General features: G+C 36.3%; 1 protein-coding gene across 5 annotated transcripts in view; it reads right to left on the bottom strand.

Moving 5' to 3' along the window:
- Positions 1-15,586, bottom strand: part of DGKH (diacylglycerol kinase eta) — a 170,024-nt gene that overhangs the window by 51,507 nt on the left and 102,931 nt on the right. For 3 of the 5 annotated variants that reach the window (XM_027674297.1, XM_027674298.1, XM_027674299.1), the window contains exons 5-10: positions 13,195-13,299; positions 12,735-12,867; positions 5,080-5,186; positions 3,846-3,971; positions 2,620-2,722; positions 763-925 (exon numbers count right to left, since the gene is read on the bottom strand). In XM_027674297.1, the coding sequence (XP_027530098.1) occupies positions 763-925; positions 2,620-2,722; positions 3,846-3,971; positions 5,080-5,186; positions 12,735-12,867; positions 13,195-13,299 (737 nt within the window). Of the gene's footprint in view, positions 1-762; positions 926-2,619; positions 2,723-3,845; positions 3,972-5,079; positions 5,187-12,734; positions 12,868-13,194; positions 13,300-14,444; positions 14,953-15,586 lie in introns of those variants that run through there. The other 2 variants (XM_027674300.1, XM_027674301.1) reach the window with 2 other exon arrangements.

The raw sequence follows: 15,586 nt of genomic DNA, 5'->3' as shown, positions 1-15,586 counted from the left end.
AGTTGGGCAACAGAAAATGGGCATGAATTTAATCTCTGTGAATGTGCAAAGATGCCTGGGATGTGGCCACCACTATGCAAACTTCATCCCTCTCTTTCCAGCAATCAACCCTTAGATTCTGTAGAAATGCCTGATTGTTTTAATTGTGTTCTTGCTCCAAATTCTATGAGATGGTCATTTTCTTGATCATTTGCACATGTTGCCTAAACCACATTTTGGATGTACTCTTCAGAAGACAAAAGTTTTCATGTACTTTTCCATCACCCACTCAAGACTCCCTTGCTGACATTTGTGTTCAGAATTCAAAAATATACAGACCACATTTAGACAACAATTTTATTCCATAGCTATTCACAACAAAGTCACAGGAATATCTGAATTACACACATGAAATGGAAGAAAAGCACCCAGGCAACTGTGTATAAGAGCCCTGATTCAGGAAGACACCTAAACATTTGTAATAGTTTTGAGCCTAATCAGTTAACAGAAGTCAAAGCTAGTCAATGCTAACCAAGAGGTTTGGGTTTTGAATTTTTGAGCTTTTCTAAAAAGAAAATATTATTCTATAATCCCTTCACCCACCGGAATTTATCCTGAAATTCTGTTATGTCTTGGATTTTAATTAGGAAGACAGAGTAGATATTGGTGATAGAATTATATCAACAAGGGGATATAACACTATATAACAAGGGGAACACAACACTATACTTTGCACTAAATTCCCTTGTGGAAAGGATTGCTCAAGATTTCCAAGGTCATTACCCTAAGTGAGGTCCTCCATTCATTAAATCGAACACCTGAGCTGGATTTAACGACTGTTTGAATCGACGAAGAAACTTTACTCCCTGATTGTCTCCACTCTTTGAGTTAACAAAAACTAAAAGAGGACTGGCACAGGATGGCGGGCATGTGGCTTTCCAGAAACCTGTGAACATAGTTAGAAAGAACGAAATAAATAAGATGTTCTAATATGAACAACACGAAAAGAAATCATGAGAAAAAGGAAGGAGGGGATGAAGGACAAAAGGAGTACATTTTATCATGCATAATGTAAATGCTAAATCGAGTATTAGCCCTACAAGGAAAACATAATTGTGCAAAATCTACCAGTTCATGTTTTTTCTTTCTGGTATTTTCAATGCCTAGATTTAGTAAAATCCTGAAGACAATAGCATTATTGTTTTTCAACAGTGGAAGTTTATTAACCTTTTAGAATACTTCTGAAATCTCATCTTCACAGATTATCACATAATTAAATATATATTTCAGTTACAAGTTACAAGCCTGGATTTCAATCTTATTTTGCTTTAACTTAACTGGGATGAACTGGATCATCTACATCTGTGTGACCCTTCTAGGAGTACTCACAGATTTTAAAACTTACTTGTACTCAATTCCTGCCAGGTGAGACTTTGCATAAGAACTTTCCTTTCAGAGTGAAGTTATACTATTAAATATAATAGAATCACTGATCAACAGACCTTCAGCTGTGACTAAAAGTCAATGCAAGTCTTAACTAATTACAGCAGGCTTTCTACAAGGTCCTTAGTAAGAAGTACTAAGGGGCACTGTTGTCACTAACATGACCAGTCCATGGAAGTAGTGGTTTCTCAGCAACACTTCAGATACCACTAGTATAGGTTTTGACATTTGCCTTCAGCAATATTAAAATGACTGTTGTTTTTACTAATAAAAAATACTAAAGCTACGAATAAAAAATTGGCATTAAAGGATGCTAATTTCATTCCACATTATCAGAATGTCTAATTTAAAATAAGGTTTGAGTAATTTATTTAAATACCAAGAAAAATAATTTCACATAAGGAACAATCTTCCTAGTATGAATAATAAATAGCAGAATGATGTCTAAGACACCACATAGCAAGTAAATAGAGTGAATATATCCAGAATAAAGAATCACTTTTACTAACTCCATATAACAAAAGTCATTGAACTGTGTTAAAGTTGTTGGTCTATATTTACTAACAATACAAACCATAAAATTAAAGCAGTTGAGATTTCATGATACTCCTTATTTAAATCCACCCTCTGCCTTGAAGTGCTGTCTCCCACTGCTCATGCATCTCTATCCTGAGCCACCAAAAAACATCTCTGAATTTTGAACATTTGCAGGGTTTTTATCTGTGTGTTGCAGGATTCTTATGTTGCTTATATTTAAAAAAAAATTAGAGAAGCTATGGAAATATTTCCTCTCTTAAGCCTGATAAAGCAGTTGTTGGATCTGAGCTGTTCAGCTAGCTTATCTCTACATAATGCAAAGTTATCTGAAATTTGAGAACTCACAGAATGAATGGTGCATGCCAGGCAGGCATCAGCTCACTTCATCTGAGGACTATCATCATTCACTTGAAAAGTTTCTAAGGGTCGTAAATAAAATGGGAGAAAATTTCTACTGGGAAAACTTCCAAAAATATTTTTAAAAACATGGCAGCTAAATAATTCTCTAAAACTCTACACAGAAAATTATACTTCTCTTTGAAAATTTGAAGACTACATTCACCTGCTCAGCAGAAGGATTTTAGTCTTGTTTATTTATACGGATCTAAATAGACACTGCAAGTCCAGAGCTACCGCTGAGCACACTACAGTACTACGTACCATCAGAGTCTATACTGTTTAGTGCTGTTGGAGGTATGATCGATACCTTACATTGGCCAAGTGGACATTTACGAGGATAGAGATCTTTACAGGCAGTGTGAACCTACAAAATAAACAAGAAGTTATTTTCCTCCAGTAGAATTTTGAGGTGAAAATATAACTGATACAGTATTTATGTAACAAAAATGGACTAATATATAACATTTAGGTGTAGAGGGAAGAGGAGTGAGACAATAAAAAACTCACAAATGTTCAACTGCAAAGGCTTGTTACTCATTCAACAAAACATTATTTTGGAGAACTTCATCTTCAGTTACACCTATAGCAGATACGAATTGTCCTTTCAAGGAAGTCACTTGCTCCCATCCATGAGAAAGGGAGAACCAAGTTCCCAGCATCCAACATCTGTGTTGGTGGCAGCAGCCACCCTCTGCACATGCAAAACAATAGCTCGGAACCTGCCTGGCCCACCAGGCTGTTCTGGAAGATGTATCTGCATCAAATCTAGCACACCTACCAAGCCAGACAACCTGTCAAAGGTGGGTCCTATGAACTCCATGTTGTAGAGGTCTCTTCCACAGATATTGGAAGGAGAGGCACATGCAGAGGTTGCTGCACTTCACCTAAATATCAAATCACCTCTGGAGATGCCAATCATTTCCTACTGCCTACAAGCAGAGCCTGAAGCTTCAACAATAAATAAACTGCTGACTTGCATAAGAAACCCATCTTTTTAGACAAGTTCATAAAATAAAGACAAAACTATATATTGGGGAAACAGCAGTAGTATGTTATAGAATTTCAATCAGCAACCTACAGATTGTACTGAAGAAGAGAAAGTCAAGATTTTGCACTAATAAAAATATTACTACACTAATATTAATAAATATTAATATAACATATAAAATACAAGAAAGTAACATATGATTATTGGGCTTAAGGAACAGGCATCTGAACATTCAGTTTTCAGCTAGCAGAAGGCAGAGAAAACACACTGGATGACAACACCTATTAAAGAAAAGCTGCATCTGTGGGCAAATAAAAAATTAACTGAAGCAAGTAGGACAGTCATCAGAAATTCTGAATGCTAGAGAGACCTGAGTTTGCAGAAGCTGCCTGCTCCTACTTAATCCAAAAGCATAGTTACGAAATGGTAAAATAAGAATAATGGTGAGCAATAAAGCTGGCAAAATCCTAGATGCTTGGACGTGGTTCACTGCACCTACCATAGCTTTACACCAAAGGCACTTCCAATCTTGCAGGCGTAAAACACTGCCACAAGTCTTGTCGCAGACTGCACATTTGGCACTGACGGGCAGATTACCCTCTAACCACTGGTGAGGCATAGCTATCTGTGGAGAAGTAGTCAACAAAGTTAAATACCCAGAAATAGAAATTAAAGGCTTTTGTCTCTCAAATATAGGTGGATTTAAACTATTTCTCACAGCTGTACCCTTTCATCAAAGAAGCAGCTGGTCAGCCAGGATAAGTGACACTGATGCTCACAAGGCAACAGCAATGAATGTGGACTACTGTGGTGTTTCACATGCTAGGCAGAAAACATGACACCTGAAGAGGGGAGACACATCTCAGTCATAGTACTATGGTAGCAACTAATCATGAAACAACAGAACAGTTAAGTCCAGAGGCTCAGGAATACAAACAAGTTCCCATTCAGTTAAGGTTGACTACATGACACAAACCAAATAAAAATAACTAAAATTCAGAAAAATATGCAGGACAGCAGAATACCTCTATGGCTTTACTTACTCGCTAACCATGGCTAGTAAGTCACAGCTTTATAAAGCAGTCTCTAAATGCAGTGTAAAGCTTTACTCAGTGCATTCTTTGTCCTATTAATACAACAGGCAACTCAGGACACTCAGGTGTGCAACACAGTACTAACCTTCTAGGAAAAGGTTTCACACCAGTGGCTCATACTTGGTTGTGTTTGTAAAAATAGCTCATCTATCACAATAAACTTCTTAAAAGCTTTTGTTGTTTTCTCCTGCTAATTTTAGAATTCCTGCTTTCATCAGCAAAAAACCACCCTAAAGTCTAGTGAATTCCAAACAGGCCTCCTGGGGAAGAGCTATACGTAGGAAGACACAAAATAGATTGCCAAAACAGCATGGTAATAGTGCAAAATACCACCTCTGCTTAAGAGCAGTAGGAACTTCTGTGAACAATTCTCCAGCTTCAGAGTTTCTCTGTATGTGGCCTTTAAAAGCTTGTAATACAGCTGTAGTCTAGTGCCCACAGTTGCTAGACTTGTCTTGTGAGATAGGAATATAACTTTTGTTCTAAATACCATGTTAATCTTTGAAAAGTGTTCAGGAAAATAGCCACCTGTAATTAACTTCAATGGGTCACATGGCAATATTTCTACGCTTAGCCTTTTTTTGCTCCCCTAAAGAAGAAACAGCTTTGGAAAATACTGTAAATATGGATAGTACTTACGCCATCTTCATCTTCAATGATGTCTTTTCCAATTGAGGCTAATGTGGTCCATTTGCAGTTATTTGTTGCTCGGACAGCACATCTTTTATGTGCTTTAAACTTACACACTAGAAGACACACAGAAACACATATATCATGTTATTTGCTGTATTTCAGTGATACATACCTTTTAAAAAATTAAACACAGATATTCCATAAAACAGCCAAGTACATGTCACCTAGTGTTGCACATATGATACTACCCAACTAAATGAAAATTCAGTTCATAAGCACTCCAACTTTAACTCTCTAAACTGGGTTTAACTGCTTAACTGTAGCCCATGCTAATTGTGTCCTCAAATCCACATCAGTCTCCATTTTTTCAGGTGCAAGGTGCAAATATATCTTTAACTACGGTTTTGCCTTTTCTATTCCTCCAGTGACATAACTCAGAGATCTGGTTTAAATTTGCAAGAGGTGATGAGAGAATGTTTTACACAAGTATTTTGAGTCAGGGGCTCTGTTTCTTTGCTCAAAGGATGCCTCTGGGGCATCATACTAGGCCTGTTTTATCAGAAGATGAGAAAGTGAGGGGTTAGGTGGTGGTATTTTTATTCAGGATTACTGGAGGTTACAAGACTTTTCAAGAGCTTATAATAAATGAGGAAGAGCCTGACTTCTTACTGGTTTATTTACTAAAAGTCTACTAATTGGAATATCCATCACAAGTGTGTAGTACAGGCAGACATTTTGACAACCTAATAACTGAATTTTGTTCAACACAATTAATATGATTAGTTAATGATAGCATATTAGACCAAATAGACTGATGCACCCAACTGTGGGTATTTCTTTTACTGGAAGTGCATGACATCATTCTATTTAGAGTGCATTATATAAATTATTTTGGCAAAGACCATTAAAGGTTTATGAGAACTAGCCAGCAGATCAGAAGTAGTTGTCTCTTTTCAAACAAATATTTGACAGGAAATTGTCAAAAGCTTTGGCCCATCATTTATCCACCATTAAAAAACATTAAGCCATGGTACAAAAGGTCTTGTGAATAATAAATTTCCCATTTTAATTCCACCGATCCATTGCCAGATCAATTTAAAAAGTGAATTGAGACTATGTAAGCAACATCTGAGTTTGAGAGCAATCCTCACTGTTCTGGGAGATGTGTGAAAGTAAGTGCTTAGCTCTCACATTCTTACTTTCTAGAAAGAAAGAGAATGAAAAAAAAAAAGCTCTGCTGCTTTTACAGTAACTCCCCCAGTCATTTCAAAAAGCATAATTCATAGAATCATATAATTATTTGGGTTGGAAGGGATATTTTAAGATTATTTAGTTCCAGCCCCCCTGCTAAGGGCTGGGACAACTTTCACTAGACCAGGCTGCTCAAAAGTCCCATCTAACCTGGCCTCAAACATTTCCAGGGATAAGGCATCCACAGCTTCTCAGTGCAACCTGTTCCAGTGCTTCACCACCTTCACAGTAAAGAATTTTTTCCTAATATCTAATCTAAATCTACTCTCAGTTTTAAGTCATTCCCCCTTGTCCTGTCACTACATGCCCTTGTAAAACAAGTCTCTCTCCATCTTTCTTGAAGGCTCCCTTCAGGTACTGAAAGGCCACAACTACATCACCCCAAAGCCTTTTCTTCTCCAGGCTTAACAATCCCAATTCTCTCAGCCTTTCCTCATAGGAGAGCTGCTCCAGCCCTCTGATCATCTTGATGGCCCTCCTCTGGACTCACTCCAACAGGTCCATGGCCCCCAACATAAGAAGGACATGGACCTGTAGCAGCAAGACCAACATAGACCCAAAGTGTTCAAATATCAACTAACAGGGTAGGCTCACATTTTCTAAACAGCTGTGTGTTTGCCAACCTAAGCTGGTTCCAAGCATCTAAAGAAGTCAGCTCTCATAAAAGCACAGAAATAAAGGCTGCATTTTCAAGTGACGGACCTTCAGCAGTTTCACCATTTGAATGTTTTGGAGAAATTTTGCCACTAAATTCAGTTTCCTACTCATAAATGATATGCATTTGCTTTGCTGTACAGATCAAAATGCAACAAATCTAAGATGAGTAGGAATAGGAAATTACAAATTTTCAAAGGGATAACAAAGTAATGGAATTTTCAAATCCTACTGAGCTGTAATTCAACTAGATCTTAGTAACCCTCTATTGAACCTCTGCTCTCTCAACAAGGCAAGGACAAATTCAATCCCAGGGTCTGAAGAGATGCAGCAAGCTACACCATAGTGGCAAGTGACAGCTAATGTTTGCTTTTTAAGTACAGTAAATAACCCACCTACCAAATCTCAGATCAGACTCTGTGGGTCATCTACATGCAACCTCAATATCATCAAACAACATTTTATGTTACTTTGAGCATTAAACATTACCAAAAACAATGACCTTAAGACACAGATGTAACTTTTAAGCAAGGGAAAGAAAATTTTAAATAAAATCTCAATCTTAGTTACCACTATCCTCTAATTTCTTTTGTCTCAGATTACACTACATCACATCACGAATCAGTCTGATATCTGAAATCTTCTGGAAAACATGCAGACATATGGCTAGACATCAACTGCCACTACTTTGCCAATGAAAGTTAAAATATGAGAAAAGGAAAGATTTAGCCAAAGTAAATCTAAAATATTCATGGAATGTTATTTTAAACTTTAATTTTCTATGTAAATGTTTCTAATTGAGATATGAAGCAGGTATCTCAGAAAGTCAACCAAGATAACCGCTTACTGGCAAACAGTTGCCACAGTGGGACCAACACCTGTTGTCAAACACAGTGAATAAATCAAGAGTTATTACTATCTTAATGAAGAAAAGTCAACATTACTGAATGTTATCATAGGATCTCTTGTGCTGAAAACCTACACCTTTGTTATAGAACCCTTCTGTCTCAAAGGCCTTTCATTGTAACCACCCATCAACTAATTCAACTACATTGGGAGGGCACTCAATTTTTTTCCCCAAACTTACTCCTCTACCACCTATTTTATGAAGAGTTTTCTCTTCTGTGTTCTTTAAACAAGAATGGGCTCAGACTATTCTTGCCTGACTTCAAAGACCAATCTGAAGATCCTTGATCTGGTATCTATAGTTCAAGTTGTTCAAGATGGCAGAATTTGTCTTCAGGTATTCTAAGAAACCTGGTGTCTTGTTTCCAAGAATACGATCACATGATAGATGAACGAGCCACAGTGAAAACAGACTGACTCAAGTGAAAAGAGCAACTTGACTTCACCCCAATTTGAAGCTTATGTCTATACTATGTTACAAAGCATAAAAAGCAGTTTCTTGGTAATTTTTACTATTTTCCACCAAATAAATAATATTCTAAGTTGATTTAATATCACAATTAGAGTGCTAAAAGAATATTAATATTACAAATTCAAGTACTATAAAAAGGTAAGTTACTCATTAATATTGCGATACAGCTTCTGAATGCAGGTGTGAAAACTTCGGTTATATGATCATACATATTTGGAGAATAGGACCCCCAGTCACTGCATGCAATGGATGGTAGATAAGTATGGAGCTGTGCCATACTCTGAGTCATAATAATTTTCAACAGGTATTTGCATTATGTACAAAAAGCTAATGAAATACTGCTTTTTAGACACCCATATTAATTTCTTCCTGGCCTTTTAAAAGTATTCTTCTTATTTTTATCATTATTATTTTTTTTATGCTCAGTACTACTATTATGTTCAGTACTACTACTGCAATTAAGACTTTTTTCAATACTGTATATCTTCAAAGTATCAGTGACTTCAGAACAACTACATCTGATTTTTGCAGTTATAGAAAACAGCATTTCTGTGATACAGGCTGCAGATTATAAACACACAACTACTGATTTGATAAAAAAATCTTCTTTAAATTATTTCCCCGGGGTTGCAAAGGGGTGTGGTGTGATTATAAAGTCACAGAACAGTTTTCTATGACTCCTTCATTCCTTAACAATGAACATCCCTTCTCTTCCTGGCTGCTTCATTCACTCTTCACTCCAGTCTGTGCAGAAAATGTGACAAAAATATCAGAGACAATGATTGTGCAAGTACTGCCTGTACAATTCCCTGGACAATATGTAAGAAGAACAGGGTTTTGTGGGCAAAAACCGACAATCATAATGAGAAAAGACCAAGTCCACAAAGTGCATTTGCAGAGGTAATTTAATCCCAGTATTTTCTTATTGATTGACTTCATGATCCTAAAGTGTGCTTTCAACATTGTTTGTTTGTGCAATTCATGACAGGAGAAAGCCTCTCATTTAAACTGCAATCTCTCACTTATTAGCCATGTTTGATATTCAACAATCAAGATTCAGATAATGAAAATGCTACATGAGGAAATAAATTTTTGATTATAATCATAAAGGCAGTGTTCCACTGGCAATGACTTGGATAGAAATGCAGTATTAATACAGAGTAATTGAGGACAGAGAGCTTTGAAAGAGTTTCTGTAGATAATGATCTATCATTCTTTAGGCTCCTTTACCTAAACATTCCATGTATCCCCATGTTTACCTCACAACTCCTTAGGTTTAGACTCCTGACCATTTAGCAAGCTGAACTCTGAGTAAGAGAAACACTTGAGGAGCATAAAACCAAAAGCCTTCTTTGATTCAGCTAGTTTGGAGTAATTTATAAAGCAAGGCAAAATAAATCATAATTTCTCTGTCCTAGTAAAGACTGTGGATGAACGTTGCAGGGATCAGTCCTTTAGAGCTAGCTAGAGCAACACAACACACAGATAACATTTGAAAAGTAGATTATCTTTTGAGAACACACAAAAGAAGAAACTCGTGGGAGGAATAGCATTGCATCTCAAAGGAGCATAGGATTAAATTTTTTAAAGGTCGGTTGTTTTTTGAGCAGTAACAAGAATGAAGCCTGGTCTGATATAATTTACATCTTCAGGTTGACACACATATCAACTCTTTGACTTCTAAAAAGATGCAACTTCACACTAGTCTTTTACCTAGCAAAGGTATCAACATACCCTGTTTTTCTACACTGGCTTCCACAAAATTTAGAGGAGTATCTTCAGCGTGGCCTGCAATTAATATGATCAGCCTTTGCCAAAGGCTGCTGGGGGAGAAGGTGCCCTGAAAAAAAAAGTAATCCATCTTATCTCCAAAAGAAATGAGGCTTGTTTTGTGGTCAGACTGAAAAAACAGTTGTGCAGCACTGCTGGAAGCCATGAAGTGTAAAAGAATAAAATATTACAGTACTGATTTTCTAAAGTATCAGAAGCTGCAAAATATCAATGGGATTTATTTTTACCTATAGTTAACAGTCAAGAATCAGACCACAAAGAGTACAAAGACTCTAAGCTACTTTCAAGACAACTTTGTGTGCCAGTAACCCAAACCACTGAGAGAAGAAAGAGCTCAAATATCTCTTGAGAAGGGACTTCTCATGCTTCTCAATATGAGGCATAATAGAGTAGCCTGGGATCAATGACCACACAAATAACTGAATTTAGTTTAGATATAAATGGATTCCCAGCGTAAAGCAGTGCTGGAGGTTTCAGACGCCAGGCATGAATATTTAAACAGTTTTTTTAAATTATGTAACAGGAAAAAGTAGCACAGAACATGTCTGAGGAATCTTAAGACTCCATATTTCCTACATTGTCTCCTAAAACCGTACATACTGCTAACACGGGTAAGTAAAAAAAAAATAGATGGTGGAATGCATTAGAAGTGCACATGGCAGAAGCAAGTAAATATGATCTCTATCACATAAGAACTTCAGAGAAAGAATATCAAAACAAAATACAGTTATCAGATGAAGAAAGTATACAGAATTATGGACCGAGTACAGAGTATTCCAGTAAGAGTCAACCATCAAATGATTTAGATTAGACACATTACTAAGTTCTTCTTTTATTAATTAAAAAAAAAAACTTGGAAAAAGATAAAGAAAATAGAAATAAACTAGTAGCTAAGAAGTAAAAGGAGGTACACATTAATAGACAAAAGAATATCATAGTATCTACATATAAAACATTCCAGGTCATACACAATTATGAAATTGCGGAACAGTGAAAGCAAATCCAAACCACCTTCACAAGCTATTTGTAAAAATTGCTGAAAGATTAACTGGTATCAGAAATACGGATAAACGTAGCATAAGTTAGTAATAAATTATGCAGAAAGGTGACAAACTCCAAATCTGGAAATTATGGAAATTTCCCTGATGTAAAGTTAATGCCACCACCTTGAATACTAAAATCATACTTAGAAGCAAAATTAGACACTGAAAAAACATAAAATGGTGAACTACAAACATTAACATTGATAATCTTACAAGAATAATTCTCGCTAAACAACCTTTTACAATAGCTATAATATAACTTATTAATGGATAAATGCTTTATGAAAGTCTTTGCTTTCCTTTGCCTGAGCAAATATAACTGTATTTGTACACAGAGGCAACACAATTGTATTTTAGTTAAGCACATGATACTTCCATCTGCCAGTATCAGACATTGAGAATACCATAATTTCCTTAAAACTGTCCAAAGGACTTATACACAGTGGAAAACATACACCAGAGAAGCTGGAAAAACTATGCTACTCCTAATTTCTATGAAACGGGTTTGCCCCATTCCTTGGTAACCGTACCATTAGCTACATTAAAAGCATGGACAATTCAGGACAGTGGGTTAATACTTCCTTTTAAGATTTCCTTAATACACATTATTATGCTCAAACCTCAAGTATTATAAGAGCATCAATAACTGAAATGCATTTGCTGTTGGGTTACATGCATCCAGAAGTCAAGTTATGAATATTTATATATATATATATAACTGTAACTCTTTTCTGGGCAGTCAGCTATATTAGTAATGAAATATCTCTACATTTCCTATATATCATAAGGTCACAAGGATGCTTTATTTTCTCCTGGATTGTAACACAAGTAGACTTGTTATCACTTTTCCACAGAACTTGCAGGAGAAAATAAATAAGCTGTTTCAGGCTTATTATAATTACTCATTCATGAAATATCATTTCTCTAGATAAGCTTAATGCTGAAGTCTTAGCCACATCTCCTTTTTCTTTGTGCTGGATTTCACCTGTTGAACCACCAAAATGCAGTTATCTACATCTCTACAGTTATCTACATCTCTACCCCCTCACTGCATGAGAGAATTTTTAAAGCAATAAATCTGCCCTCATCTACCCCACATGTACTGCAGAATCAGGCAACAGCAACAAAGCAAACAAGAATTGGAGAGGATGAGTTTGTAACACTGAACAAAGTGTTAAGAATTTTTATAGATTTTGAGCAGAAACTACCATTATGACTTTTTTCCTGAGAAATGCTGATTCTGCAAACGAGTAAGACTATTTTATTCCACATTTTTTATGTGCAAACCATCCACCCAGTACACTTCAAACTGCTTGCTGCAACAGAAGGAAACTGTGTTATTGAAAAAGGCCCCTGGAGCACGAAGGTGAGCCAGATCATTAGCAGTCCCTCTGTCCAGAGGAAGGTCACCTCTAGTGAATAGATTTCTCCCTTTAGGCTTTTTTCTTACTCACTATTTTCAGAACCATTTCTCATATTGAACTTGCAGCCATCTGTCTACACATGTGGCATTATAAACGGGGGGAAGAAAGCGTTTATTTTACCTTCACATGACAGGCCGTGAGAAGTGACTCCAGAGAGGCTCTCTCTACACACGTTACAGAAGGTAGGTCGGGCATGGGAGCAGGCATACCAGTTATGCATCCCTGAGAAATGTTCCACATTAAACTGTGCGGTCTAGTAAAGGAGAAGTTAAGACAAATTTGCAAGTACAGAACACAGCTACAGCGACTGAAATTACGTACTGTTCCATATTACAGGGGACAACAATGCGATGTTTATCAAAAGTATTTTCCAGAGGATATTTAGCCTGCTCTCCCTCCAAAATTCTAAACTAAAGTGAGATAATAAGCTGTCATTTTGCTAGTGAAGTTCTTAATATGAAGCTTCACTCTGACATTAGACACACTTTTCACACTAAGGAGGGTGAATACTCCAGTTCTGTATCCTGTAGCTTGGTCTGTTGAGCTAGAAGAGATTGCACGAAGAGGGATGTCAGCTTACCTCATAGTGTTCTCTGGACTGAACAGACTTCAGAGAGCTTATCCAGTCCTCCATTTCTTTTCTGTTCTCAGCACACAATATTAGCCTCCTAAATGGAGTGATTATCTGAAAAAGATAACACATACTGATTAATACAGATAGTAAAAATCATGATAGACAATATTTAATGTACTCTTTCCTGTGAGATGATGCGGAAGGGTGACACGCCCTATATCACAAGATATTAAATGCTTCAAAATATTTTCTTTAATGCACTACCAACAACAAAAGGCTTTGCTTTTCCTTTTTCAGTTCCCAAGATTCAAATCAGCCTTTGGTATGGGTCTCTAGACTCTACATTGATCATTCCCCCTTAGCTCTTTGTCTATGCACTGAAATTTAAATACTTAATACTTGAATGGCAGGCACTGAAACTGCTAAAACAGCCATTCTGGAAATTACTAATTGACTAAGACTGCAATCCTATTTCATAACAGCATTATAGCAACTGCAAGGTCCATTCCAACTGCCAGAGACAAAATTATATCAAAATCAAAATCCTGGAAGTCTTAAACAACAACAAAAGCTGTCATCATATTTCTCTATCTTGGATATTGATATTATATTTACACAAATTTATACATACAAAAATCTAAAACAGAACTTTCTATATCAAACTCAGTATAAGAACACATACAAATCTTTATAAAAATACACAGAGAACAAAAGCAAATAGCTGAAATCATATCCTACTAGGATGGTTGAATGAATTCCTGGAACAAGTTGATGCTGAGGATTTTTCAGTGGTCTGGAATAGGGTTCTAGAAGTCTGAAAATACTGTATCAAGGAAGTTCTAAAGTATAAGCTGCTCTCCTCTCTCCCTAAACAGTAGAAAAATAATCAAAATAACAGGAAGGCAGCAGAAACTATCAGCTAACTCCCACTGAAATTATTTTGAGCACTGCACTAAAATAGACAAAGCAGTTACTTACAAAGCAAAGAATTTAAAACAAAGTAAGTACAAGAAATTTAAGGAAAATTATTTGTTATGTTGCAGGAAGTCTGAAAAATAAAATTAAATCCTGTATCAGTATTTTGCATAAATCTGTTGCACAGTATGTACCACCAACACCTGCAAATTACTTAAGTAAAACAAAGAAAGGACCACCAAAAAATGATAGCTCTGAGTATTCTTTTAAACACTACAGGCTAGACATAGGAACATTTGCACAATATTAGTAAACACTTATCTACAGCTGCATTTACTTACCCAACCTCTGTAGTGAATACTCTCTAGCCTTGATTTGTCCTATCCACTTCTTCATTAAACTGAACTGCACTTTAACATATCTGAGAGGCGATGTAACTGAAGTGCAGCAAGCTGCAAGTCACATGGAGGGAAGGCAAAAACCCTGTGGGCTTGCATTTGTTTTTCCTTTTTTTCTTCCTCCTTTTTTTTTTCTTTTTGATGTACTCACTTCACATGGAACAGAATAGTTTTCTGGTTTCTGTTTCCTTCAATCTTGCTTAAGCTTTTTAACAAGGTTTATTAGTAGCTTTCCATGGCTCTTCCTAAAGAACAGTTTATGCAAAGAGCAATTCTTCTCTCATTAGTTTGGAGCCAAACAGACGCTTTATTACTTCAAAATGTTTTTCTAGGCCAGGTCATCAAATGAAGCCCAGAAAAGTCATTAAATCATAATATAACCCTGGCTCCAACAGCAATCAGCATTCTGCTGGAATATCCAGGTTTCAGTGGATTCAGAAATCTTATTCGTGGAAATACACACCACAGATTATTTGCTATTATATAGCATGACATTATAATATGCATTAAGCAATGCTAAGTCCATTCAAGACTCTGCACTTTGCATCCATCCTTCCACCATAGTCATTATTGATTCTAACCTGTAACCTGATGTTGTGAAATGCCACTAAGCAATAACAGCTGCATTTATTGCTGAAAACTCCTGACTATTTTGATCTTTCAAAGTAATATTTATTTATATTACTCATGTCTTCAATACTACTGGTCACACAAAAGCACTGTGCATCCCTCTACCCTCCCCTCCCAAAATTAAGGCCTTAGTTCAGTTGTTCACACCTAGTCACCTAGGGCCAATAGAGACATCCTTCGGTATTCAAAGTTTTGGAAGGGGACAGGTAAACATGACAGAGAACCAGAACATCTCAAAAGGCACTGCACACCCATGTATTGGCAACCAAATCACATCACCAAATACTGCTAACTAATGCATGTAAACATACCAGAAATTCCTACATCCCAGTTTCTTATTAAATTCAGAGCACAATAAATTTAATAAAGTTCATAGCATTTCAAGTCATTTTATACCGTCAATCAGGTGAATGTAGGAGCAATTATTATTTGTTCTACAAAAATACAGTAGGAGG

Source organism: Neopelma chrysocephalum, unplaced genomic scaffold, assembly GCF_003984885.1.
Source record: "Neopelma chrysocephalum unplaced genomic scaffold, ASM398488v2 Primary Assembly neopelma1_25, whole genome shotgun sequence".
In the NCBI taxonomy this organism is placed as follows: Eukaryota; Metazoa; Chordata; class Aves; order Passeriformes; family Pipridae; genus Neopelma; species Neopelma chrysocephalum.
Note: the sequence above shows the minus strand (reverse complement) of the source record. Positions and strands in the feature narration are given on the sequence as shown.